Source organism: Gadus macrocephalus, chromosome 12, assembly GCF_031168955.1.
Source record: "Gadus macrocephalus chromosome 12, ASM3116895v1".
Classification (NCBI taxonomy): domain Eukaryota; kingdom Metazoa; phylum Chordata; class Actinopteri; order Gadiformes; family Gadidae; genus Gadus; species Gadus macrocephalus.
The window spans coordinates 16,436,697-16,448,972 of record NC_082393.1 but is presented as its reverse complement, the minus strand read 5'-3'; the positions used below and the strand labels follow the sequence as shown (position 1 = coordinate 16,448,972).

General features: G+C 39.9%; 1 protein-coding gene across 2 annotated transcripts in view; it reads right to left on the bottom strand.

Annotated features, from left to right (window-relative positions):
* kdm4aa (lysine (K)-specific demethylase 4A, genome duplicate a) overlaps positions 1-11,758 on the bottom strand; it is a 30,370-nt gene extending 18,612 nt beyond the window's left edge. The window contains exons 1-14 of one of the 2 annotated variants that reach the window (XM_060066837.1): positions 11,603-11,758; positions 10,644-10,787; positions 9,970-10,145; positions 9,371-9,485; positions 8,800-8,993; positions 8,465-8,514; positions 8,094-8,197; positions 7,856-7,993; positions 7,087-7,316; positions 4,578-4,714; positions 3,823-4,211; positions 2,909-3,005; positions 2,489-2,673; positions 892-1,096 (exon numbers count right to left, since the gene is read on the bottom strand). In XM_060066837.1, the coding sequence (XP_059922820.1) occupies positions 892-1,096; positions 2,489-2,673; positions 2,909-3,005; positions 3,823-4,211; positions 4,578-4,714; positions 7,087-7,316; positions 7,856-7,993; positions 8,094-8,197; positions 8,465-8,514; positions 8,800-8,993; positions 9,371-9,485; positions 9,970-10,145; positions 10,644-10,778 (2,155 nt within the window). In that variant the 5' untranslated portion in view covers positions 10,779-10,787; positions 11,603-11,758. Of the gene's footprint in view, positions 1-891; positions 1,097-2,488; positions 2,674-2,908; positions 3,006-3,822; positions 4,212-4,577; positions 4,715-7,086; positions 7,317-7,855; positions 7,994-8,093; positions 8,198-8,464; positions 8,515-8,799; positions 8,994-9,370; positions 9,486-9,969; positions 10,146-10,643; positions 10,813-11,602 lie in introns of both variants that reach the window. The other variant, XM_060066836.1, reaches the window with a different exon arrangement.
* Positions 11,759-12,276: the final 518 nt, after the last annotated feature.

The window sequence follows — 12,276 nt, the reverse complement described above, 5'->3', positions numbered from 1 at the left end:
CGATCGGTTATACTTGCAGGCACTCATTTGCAAGTGCACTGATTGCGTGTCCGATAGGCTAAGTTTACCTGTACTAATCTGAACGACATAATCCCCGTCACTAGATAAAAAGAAAACGTTGACTTTCACTCGGTGCTATTCACTACAGTAAAAATAAATAAGTGTAGTTATTGTATGCACTGCTGTTCATTGACTAGCTCCAGCGCTCGTTGCTGCGTTGCTAAATGATAGCAACTCTCCACTCATTCTCCACTGACCATGCATTTAATTGGCTTTGACCGCCATCAGTTCTTGGCAATTCCTCATTCGCCCTCTCACGTCTGACAGGTTCGAAATTATATGGCTGTGGGCCATCATACATGTTATTTGTGGTTCTTGCCACCTCTTAAGACGCCATAGTTCTAGTACTAGGCTGAGGCTACCTTCCACCACGTCTTCCCAACGTGACGTCATCGCCGAATGGCTTTAGAAAACATCCGTTACTGCCAAAAACGCCAAAATCTGGACTTTAACACTATTTGAGACATTTTATAAATTATACACATATTTTGAGTGCTTTATGTACCCATTAATCAAAACTTCCGGTTAACCTGCACGTCGGCCTTTAAGGAGTTATGTTCAGATATATAATACCATAAGATTGCAATTGTGTGTGTGTGTCCGTGCGAGCGAAAATATTTTGTACTCTAACCTGTTTAATACAACGTGATGTGTACCTGACCTGGTCCCACGGATGGAGATGAGCAAGACGTTCTAATCCGCTCCAATCATCTCTTCCTTTTGAGACACATGCCTGTTTCGTATGTTTGCCCTGACCCTGAACCAAACCAAACTACGACCTGTGCGATGGAAAACCCCCATCCAACAAGGAGTGTGTTCTGCTGCACTGACTTGTGTGAACGCGGACGCTGCACTGGGAGCAGCTGATGAGCAGGCTGGTCCCGTCGTCGTGGAGATGGGTCGTGGGTGTCTGCTCCTCCGACTCGGCGTCCTCCTCGGTGATGGTGGTGAAGCATGCCTCGGGGATCAGCGGCTTGGTGCGCATGCGGCCGCCGGACGCCATGACGGGGCTCTCTCCGCCGCTGGCACACTCCGTCTGGAGAGGAGAAGAAGGAGGAATGAAGGTTTCCCACCAGGCTGTTAAAGAACACCAATCTTTAGTTCTTCCAGCAGGCTTGCCCTTTGATATTGTGGATGCATTTAATTTGTTTTACACAAAAAAACAATGATGGTATCGTGACCTCGATTTTAAGCATTGGCAACTGTTGTTTCACACATTGCGCATGTGCCAGAAACCTACGAGCAATACAGGTTTACAGGTCAACAGAGCTTAACTTCCTCATTAGGTGTTGTTTTATTTGCCGTTCAAGAAGTAGCTGGGCTATGAGCAGCATAGCCCAGCGCTTGCTGCTCATATTCCTTTGGGTTTGACATCAAGTTGTATCGCCCCTACTTGCCTAGCATGGTTAGGGCAGCGTTTTTGGGTTCTCTTGTGGACAGAGATCCGTATCCAATACAAAACCCTACTCCTCGCCTACAAAGCTCTCCACAACCTAGCCCCCAGTTATCTCTGCGACCTCCTCCAAGAATACACTCCCTCCCGCTCCCTCCGCTCAACCTCTGCTGGACTACTATGTATCCCCACATCACGACTCACTACAATGGGTGCCCGGTCATTCAGCTGTTCAGCACCCAGGCTCTGGAACTCCCTCCCCCCACACATAAAACAGTCAGACACCATTACAACCTTCAAGTCACAACTCAAAACTCACCTGTTCAAACTCGCACACAACGTCTAACTGATCACTGTTTTGATTGTTTTGTTTTTTTGTTTTGTTTTGTTTTGTCTTGTTTTTGTTTTATTTATTTCTTATTGCTTATGTTTATTTATTTTTTTATTTTTATTTTTTTTCCACAATGTCTTGTTTTTTAAAAAATGTATGATGACTATATGCTCTGTAAGGTGACCTTGGGTGTCTTGAAAGGCGCCTCTAAATGAAATGTATTATTATTATTATTAGAGATAGTTGCAATGACACCATTAGTGAGGAAAGGAAAATACATTTTCAGAAATTTGTGGACGAGTCCTTAGTCTCCGTGACCTGCTACAATACAGGATTAAACCCGTTATAACTGTTAACCTGCATTTGTCCCACCCTGTCGCCTCTTTGATTACACTGTATGGTGTTTGACTCACTAGAGTTTTAGTATATTAAATCCTTAATAAAACTTAAATAGTAGCATAGCCTAGGGCCCTAGGCCAATCAAAACTTGGCCATACATCTCACATGACAAACAGTGGCCATTTCAAAGCACAGCATGTCTCCCCATTATGAAAAATAATTTAACGATTAATTACTAAAGCTTGACCAAAACAACATTACTACCAATAAAATTCCTGTGCTCCTATTCTTTCGTAATGGAGGTGTGCTTGCAATGTGAAATAAATATGTATGCGCCCCTGTGCATCCCATGTTGGAGGGCTCACCCGCTGGTAGGTCCTGAACAGTGTACAGACGGAACAGTAGGGGGGCTGCAGGCCCATGCGGCGGTTGTACTCCCTCTCCTTCTTCATGTTGGGAGGTCTGTTCTGCCACAGCTGAGCCAAGGGTTTGGTCCAGCTCTCCCCCACATCGTGGCTTTCGTCCTCTAGAGGCATGTCCTCGGCCACCTCTGGAATCCATCATTCAGAATAAAACAGATAAGCACAGGGATGTTCACGTTTCAAAGAGGTACGGGTCAAATCTGCACTACATAACTTTTCGACAGCGGCTATTTACTCCATAACAAAATGTCGACATAACTAGAACGTTTCTCAAGAATAAAACACAGCTATCCACGAGTCTGTTTTTCTCTGTTAATTGTCTTATTCTATTCTCATTTTGTATTGTGTCCGGTTATTCCATACCCTCATCACTGATGCCATCTTTGATCAGTGGATGGTGTCTTGGCAGCTTTCCAAGGTGGCTTTCATACTCTTCATCTGTGGCCATCTCATCTGCATCCTGCAGGAGAACATGTCGTCAGTGTGAGTGTGGTGAACCATGATCGAGATCGAGAGAGAGAGATTCAGAATTTAATATAGCTAGATGCTACTAAGGTTAAGTTCTAATAGGGTCAATCAAGCTAGGGTTTAGTTTGGTTAATAATACGTTTTGAGCAAAAGCGTCTAGAAAGGAGGGGTTTAAGTGTTATCCTCTAGTATCCAAACCACACAGACTTCTTAACCTTCTAGCCTGCATCAAAATCAACTGCTGCCTAGACGGAGGACAACACATCAACACCATGGCCTTATACTACAATACGTATTCAGTTGGTTGCATCTCTGCAACCTCACCACTAGATGCCACTGTATTCTACATACACCTTTAAGTTATTTGTGTTTGGTTTGATTTAGGTTTTTGACATTTGTATGCTTATTTACTCCCAATTTTTTTCACAATTCTCCATTTCATACACATCACCCCCCTTTATGTGTTAATACAATGCAATCAAAGGAAGAAGAATCCTCATGGTTGATAGATGACACAAACGACTGACTTGGAGAGAGAAAGGTAGATTAAGTGGCTTGGTTAATTAATAATTAAAATGTGTTATTTTCCTACTCAGGGAAGTGGTGCGTAGTAAAACAATCAAAGTTAAATTTAGATCAGTATAATCCACTTAACCACTTAGTTTGCTCCTGTTTTATTCTTGCAATATAAAAAGAGAACAAACTGCAGTTTTTAATCCGCATTTATGTACAAATAATAGCGAGGATGGTTTATCATAAATCAGCATTTGTAGCACACAAAGCAAAGTATTGTCGCTTTAGCTGCTCACCCCTTTATCCTGTGCATCCGTCTCTGTGTCTGTGCTGTAGTTCATGCCTTCCTCCTTCTCCCTGACCTGGACCTCGTCATCCCCGTAGTCCCCCTTGGCGTAGCTGTGGACATGGAGGACATCGGCTGGACTGAGGGCCATCTGAAAGAGCCTGGGAGCCGGGCTGGAGCTGCCTGCTAGCTGGGGCTCCTCGTCCAGCGTCTCAGACTTCAGGGCCAGGGTGAGCGCACCGGCCTCATGGTGGTTTTCTGGGGATTCGTCCGTGTCTAGGGTGCCGTTGTTGCTGTAGTTTTTCCCAGGACTTCTTCTTCTGGCTGATTTTTTGGCATGGGCTTTAGACTGCGCTTTGGGCTTTGATTTGACACCTTTGTCCTTGGGGCCCTGGATGTCTGCGGGAGGAGAACAGAGATGATGTATAGTTAGATTAGCCTCAATATTCACAAGCATGTTTTCGGTTCATAAACACATTTCCAATAGCAGCACACAAAAGGTATTTCTATTTTATTAAATAAACTCAGATATAAAATCAATATTTACCAACAAATACTTAAATGGTTTTTTTCCCGTTTTCCCATACATCAAGAGGACCAATATGAACCATATATTTTAGACCTACCCTCTAAAGCTGAGATAAGTCAAAAAAGTGGCATCATTCATTTATACATTGAAAGGATATGTTTGGTAATTTTCATTCCATAAATAATAACAAAATATGCCCCCCGATTAGACAAATATAAATGTGCATTGTGCAGTACCTTTATCTGGTTCCTCCTCCTTGCATGCTTTGACCGCGGCAACCTCATCCTCTCTCTTGTCGTCTTCCATCGGTGGCGAGCTGCCATCCTCAGGCACTACCAAGTCCACATAGAAACGCTTTGTCCCCTGCTTGGCGCTGAAGCAAAAAATAAATTATTGCCATCATATTCATGTGTTTGTACAGAGAGAACATATACAGTTTGTATTATTAATATTTTGAAATCGATTATTTCCATTAAAAAAAAAGCATACTCAGTCATTGTAATCTAGAAGCGAGAATGCCTAAATGTACATGCCCTTTTACATTTGTCCATGTTACGATTATTATTTTTATGCTGCAAGTTTAGCTCAGGAACAATGCTATACAATGGTGTATTCCCTTTTTGATAGTTAAAGCACAATGAAATGGTTAATTCATTATGAAATGGTTAATTCTAAATAATATTTAGGTATTTTTGTCATCTGCAGGTATTATTGAATCGATATCGAAGCAATTGGATCAATATCAAAATCTAATCGAATGAAGACCTAAAGAATCAAATTGAATTGAATTGTGAGGTACCTGGCAATACCAATCCCTAGTACGTATGTACCTACATGTCTTTCGACCAAAACTCATTCATTGAAAGGAAGAATTGAATGGTTATTGTCCTCCTTGGGTGTAAGCTATGCAAGTGAAAACCACAACAAACAGAAATCCAGACATCACAGACCTGAATAGATACACAACACATGGGATCTATATCTAAAAAAAACAACTTAACTGGAAATGAAAGGCATGAAATTGCAATTCCATTAAAATAACTGTTAAAGGCACCCAGTGCAACTTTCGAGGCTTAAAAATAAACATTCAATTTCTAGTCTTTTTTACACGTAGTAAGTTTCAATAACTCCATACCATTACATACCGACATTTAAGCAGCAAAGATGAGACGTCGTTGTGTGGTGAGAACTGATACAAAATCGATAACAACAACAATGCCGCCATTTTCTTTATTTTTTGTAACCTACAATAAATAAAGCAGGCTTCCAGTCAATGGAAAAATGGCTTCTCCCCACCGGCGATTGTTGTTGTTTACGATTTTCTATCAGTTCTCACCACACAACGACGTCTCATCTTTGCTCCTTGAATGTCGTTATGTAATGGTATGGAGTTATTGAAACTTACTACGTGTAAAAAAGACTAGAAATTGAATGTTTATTTTTCATTGAATGTTTACATAAAGTTGCACTGGGTGCCTTTAATGTTTCAGACATAAATTAAATCGCTACTTAAAAAAAGTGCTATGGCATGTTAACACACAACTTGAGGAACAAAACATTGCATTGGATGGTAAATGGACTGCATATATATATATTAGAGCTGTCAAGCGATTAAAATATTTAATCGTGATTAATCGCATTAATGTCATAGTTAACTCACGATTAATCGCAAATTATTTTTCTATGCTAAATATCTCTTGATTTTTTTGTCCCATAATTCTTCTCATTTTAATTCTCTTATCAACATGGTGAAGTGCATCGGCTTGTCTTGTGCAAATGATTTTTTATTGATAATGATGAAGCTACCAAAGATCTCCAAGCTGAAAGCAACAAACAGGCGCTTCAGTAACTATGCACCAGAAGCCTGGAACTCACTTCCATCTAGATTGAGAAAGATTGATAATATCAGCTTTTTCAAGGGCCAATTGAAAAATTTTCTTTTTGAACATCTGTAGGCAGACTTTCATGTTTCCTACCTACTCCAAACAGTTTATCTGTCTTCCATGGAGTGCTATATATTTGCTTCTACCATATGTTTTTGTTAAAGTTAGGAGTGTAGAGCCGCCCTGACATGGGCAATATTCTGTCTATTTTATAGTAAGTCTATTGTTGCATATGGGCGGGATATAAATATTTTGTTTCGTTTCGTAACAACATTGGCATATACTGATCAAAACAGGACGATACAAAAAAAGAGCCTATAGTGCAATTAAACGACTGCTTTGAACCAATGTCATTTGAACATAGCAGTCAGGCTACTGCTTCTTTGTTTTGAGGCAAAGATTTTTTTTATATTTTTTTTATAAATAAAATATTTGCGTTAATCGCGCGCTAATTTTTTTAACGCCGTTAAAATTGGTTTGCGTTAACGCCGTTAATAACGCGTTTAACTGACAGCTCTAATATATATATATATATATACATACACACACTTCTTTTCTTTTTCTTTTGCCGGTGGCCAATCAAAACGCTTAACAATTATTGTCTTACATTCACCCAACCATACACACATTCATACAATGACAGCGGTTTCAACAATGCAGGGCGACAACCAGCTCGTCTGGAGCAGTTAGGGTTAGGTGTCTTGCTCAGGGACACCTCGACACTCGCTAGAGGGAGCCAGGGATCGAACTAGCAACCTTCCGGTTGCCAGTCAACCCGCTCAACCTCCAGAGTGACTGCCGCCTATATGAAGTGGCTCTGATGCCATGCAAATGCCTCCCTTCTGTGAGCATGAAAAACAACCTTTTGTCCTCTTGGATGGTGCTTGTAGCTTCTTGAAGGTCACTCGCGTTGGGGTCTAGCAGCTGGAGGGTCTCATGTCCCGGGATGAACTCTGCTGCTTCGGGTGTTGGTTTGGAGTGATCGATCGGCGCGTTGTCCTTTCCGGCCAACCACTGCGCGTAGCGCTCCGGTTGATACTTGCGCACGAAGACATCCATTGATATCTTCACCATGTCTTGACTACAGGAGCACTGAAAGGTAAATTAAAAAACAATGGAATTTACTTTCATTATTCAATTCGTAATGCTTGATTCTTTTCTAGGCTAGTTGATAAAAATAGCACAGATGCATTGCAAGTCTAACATGTGTGTGAATCCTTGGTAGCCATTCTTGAAAAAAAAGTCATGGATGGCAGAGGCCCTTGTAACTTGTGTTATTCTACTATCAACCTTGCAAATAACTAGAAAGGTTGATGAAGAAGCCTTGATGCTGTACACGTTTAAATCTGTTTCATTCATTTTATTCCTTATCTTGCCTATTCAAAATTGAGTTATTTGGGGTACCTAAGGTAACTTGTGGAAAGTCTAGCAAGTTTAGTGCCAGCCTGTTCCTTTGATTGTTGACCTATATTAATTATTATGAAGTTGACATTAGTCTGCTATTATTGAAAAAGTACAATCATACTGATGAATGAGACTATGTATATCTGAATTCTGAATATTCAGTGTGGCTGGTTGCAATCAACCCCTGAGTAAAGTTGTGGTGGGACTTAGTGTGAAGCGAACAGTACCAGGGTTGCTTGTTTGCCGTAATCAATCCACCGCTGCGTGGCAAAGTTGGTTGACTCTGCACAGTTGAACCCATGATTGAAACCAGCGTGATAAGCAAACGGAAAGGTCACGATAAACTGCCCAGCCTCTTGCGTAACCTAAACAGCAAACATGGACCATTTAAATACAAATAATACAAAAATGAATGTCAATTAATATAAATGTTGAACATCTGTTCATAATAGATGACAAGCTCACCTTCTCAAAAGGTATGCCATACTTTTTCAGGATGGATGGTGAGATAAGGGTCATTTTGTGTCGCAAAAAAGCTTCGCAGCTCTGAGCACTTCCTGGAAAGAATCCTGTAAAAAAGCAAAAAAAAATATCAATATTTTTGCATCTTATTTTTTCTTTTCATGACCATCAGTTTCCATAAAGTGGCCGGTGATTCACATTTACATTTACATTTAGGGCATTTAGCAGACGCTTTTATCCAAAGTGATGACGAATATAACAAAACAAAAATTGACCATGTAGACTATGACCCAATTATTAAACCAAATTGACTCATCGTCGTAAAAGTAACCTTGGTAACTGAAATAATTAATGAAAGTATTTTATATACAAACCCTTTGCAAGCCGCTCTAGACGTTTGCCATGTTCTGGAGGGACAACATACCTGTGCACGGTAAAGACCCACAGATATTTCAGAAATACATCAACATTCTCGAACACTATTTTAAACACAGTCAATTGTCAATAGATAGTAAAAACGTTGGCAACTGAACAAGATTGACAAGTAAATCTCAAGAATTAACCTAAATCGAAGACCTATGAGCATTCCTCACCAATAAGCTATACACCAACACACATGCAGGTTGGGTGATCAATCAAATAAAATGTTTAAGTGGTAGTAATGACAGCTATGCACAAATCGGAGGGGAAGGTTAAACGGAGACCTTACCAAGATTTGGGCTCTCCAAAATGGAGATAGTTTATGCTGTAGAGATCCATGTCCTCTGTGTGCCAGGCAAATGTACTCTTCCACATCCCAAAGTATAGGTATGGTGTATTGACTCCCTTGATCTTGATACCACTCTCATGTTCGACCGTGTCTAGGATTGTGTTCAAATGGCCAATGTTCCACTCACTTACATCCTTAGTAGGAAAGGATGGTGAAGGAAAGAAAAGGTGATTGGCTGGGTTAGCAATGCATGTGTGAGATAATCAAGTACCAACCAAGTACTTTTACTATGTACACTACCAAAGAAGGATACTACAAACGTAATTTAAGGGGTAGGCAGAATATTTGTAGGTAGCCCATCTTATGTTTTTCTTGCCATCTTTTTTATTGAATGACATTATTTTATTCAAGAAAATTACCATAACCTTGTTCCAACTATGTTGTGCGTCATCTTCATTGTTATTTAAAATGCCAACATCATTAACAAGATACAAATGCTTATCAGGCATCATGAAATGCCATACAAGACTTCAACAATACATTCCACCATATAAATAATTTGTTTACATACAAGGTCGTACAGTGTCCCAGATACATCAGCTCCATAGAGTGGGGGATTAAAAGTCAGATTCTTCCAGAACTTCCTCTCCAGTTCCTCAAAGTCAACATACCGAGGATTACAAAACCTAGAGGGAAAGACAATGTTCGAGTTTTTATACTAAAACAAACACAACGCCTCTAGGAAGAAGATAACAGTTAGAGTACACCATCCATAGGAAGACAACTGTAACTGCCCTTATGAATAGACCGATGAAGAGTGATCTTGGCCGATTTTTACTCCAGAAGCATGTCTCGCCAAAATAACCAGCGAGGGTGCAGAGTTCAGAAAATGACATCTCCCTTAAACCTTGAATAGATAGATAGACTTGCTTCCAGAGTCAGACCATGCAAAGCGCTTTCACTCTGCCAAATGTGCCAACTTTGGGAACCTCAAATATAAAAATGTGACCCGTTCAAGGTCAACCTTCTTCCCATGGCTGCATTTAGAGCTTCAAAACATCCACATGGTGAGGTCTTGAAAAGCATAATGAATGCAAGACCCAAATTCACATATGCACAATGCAGACATATTATCTATTGTTAACACCGTAATAATGCTGCATGGCTTACTTGTCTAGATTGGAAGTTTTGCGAAACTCTCGGACCGTCATGGGCTTTTTCTGGATGTTGTACTGTGTGAAGAGACCCGACTGTCCTGTCACAACCTGCTGAATGGGGGCAGGGATCACCAAATCATCGATGTCATCATAACTCCGCCTTGGCTTCCAATCTTTCGGTGGGATAACCTGAGAATGAAGAAAATGTCGTGCTCTCATTCACTTTATTACAAAAAAAACAAATAAACCTTCTGCAATATTTAACAACTGGGTAATATATACTTTGTGGAATCAGTATATTCTTTGCATGATTAATGACATAAATATGAGTCTTAAAATACTACCTGGATAGTCCTACCCATCTATTACACCCCGTTACCTCAAGAGTAACCACAGCCAATAACACTGCACACAATTCATATGCATAAGGCTTAAATGACAACAGTTTATCTTGTTGTATATATGGAGTGAAAATCTACAATTGTAAAAAATCTAGTTGATACCTAGTAAGAATAAAATATTGGAAAACCAAGATTAAATAAAAAAATATTTTCCATAGCGATTTCATACTAATGCGCTAATGTCCTGTGGTGTTTTCAACAGTTCATGTATGAATTACTGCGCTGTAATAATTAATATATTAATTGATAAAATCATCTTGTTTTAAACAAAATAAATAATACTTACTCTTGCCATGCCAGCTTTGTGTGCCCCTTGAGACTCCATATAGGCAATGTACCGGCTAAAGTATTTAAATTCCTCCTTCGAGGGGCTAAAGGTCATTATCCCGCTGCCATCTGTCTGGGCTGGGTCCGTGGTCATCTTGGGTGACTTTAGCATGCACAAGGAGGAAACTCTTTAAGAAATATACACATATTTATATAATTAAAATAAGAGAGAAAGTAATGCAATTATACGGAATTATACTCAAAAACTTCCATGGCAGTAACTTGGCATTGATGAATCGGGTTTACTGACAGTTTCATTACCCCCCCCCCCCCCCCCCCCCCCCCCATGAAGCAATAGGAGCAAAAATGCAAGACATTCCTTGAAGTTAACGGTAATTTAAGATCAGGATTCATTAATAGATCCACAGAGGGCAACACCAAGCGAAGGCTAGTCCTATGTTGGTAGTAAGGGGTTCATTAGTTAACTTTTAACAGACTACCAAGTAATATCTATTAACTGCACGTCAGCAAAATCATTAGCCGTATGATAACGTAGTTACCATTTATAGCAAAATGATGAGTACATTATGTTGACTGAACGCAATCTTTTAAAAGTAAGCTCCAGAGACAACACTGTACTATGATAAATAAAGCAAGCTAGGTAGCTAACATGCTAGTACTGGTTGACATGTCCTGCCGGGGCTAACGCAGTGTAGCAAACCACCAATATGTGGCGAGAGTTACATTAAACAGTGACTAAACTAAATAGAAGTAGGATCTCTATGTATTAGATCAACTGTTGTAGCTAAAACTAACAGTAAGAACGGCCAGGAATCGGACAGGCTTGAGCTACCCAACATTGGGAAGCTACAGCAAACATGCCTTGTTGCATATCGTCCACACTTATTACTCGCAAATTTAGATCTACCCTAGTAGTGCCAATAAATAAGAACATATCCGTTCTAAAATGAGACTTACCTATATATACGAGCATGAATAGTATTGGTTTCTAGTTAAAGCTAGTATCATGTAAATATAAAAAATCAGTCTGGGAAAAAAAGATAGTCCTCCATTATTCAGTGTCGCACGCATGCCCAGTGTGTGTTTGTTTACACCGAGAGTGGAGAGGGCGGGCCTTACGCCACGTATAAGCCAATTACGGCGCGTACTTCTTGACAGACCGAGCCTCTTCAATATATTATGATAATAACGTAAAGGAAAAAGCTCATAAGTTACAATACAATTAATTACTGTATTATTAATTTGTATGACCAAACATCTACAGAGTCGTTTCTTAAGTATTTTATTTTGTATTATTATTATTATTATTATTATTATTATTATTTTTCAGGCTTATTCTGATTGTTAAAGGAGACATATTATGGTGTTTTCCCAACAAGCAAACATAGTATATGAGTTCTAGTCTAGAAAACATGTTTTTGAAGCTGTTTGCTGAGAAAAAAAAAAAAAAAAAAAAGCTCGCCTACCGCTATTTGCTGCAAGTGAAGGAGCATAGAATAATACACAGAGTCAGGCTGTGCCTCTCGTAGTAGTTAGTAACATTTATTACCGAGCTTGCGCACAACAGGACTGACGCGGGTTGGCTACCAAAGTGCATACACACCCAAGCCCACCAGAGGGAGCAGTCGGCT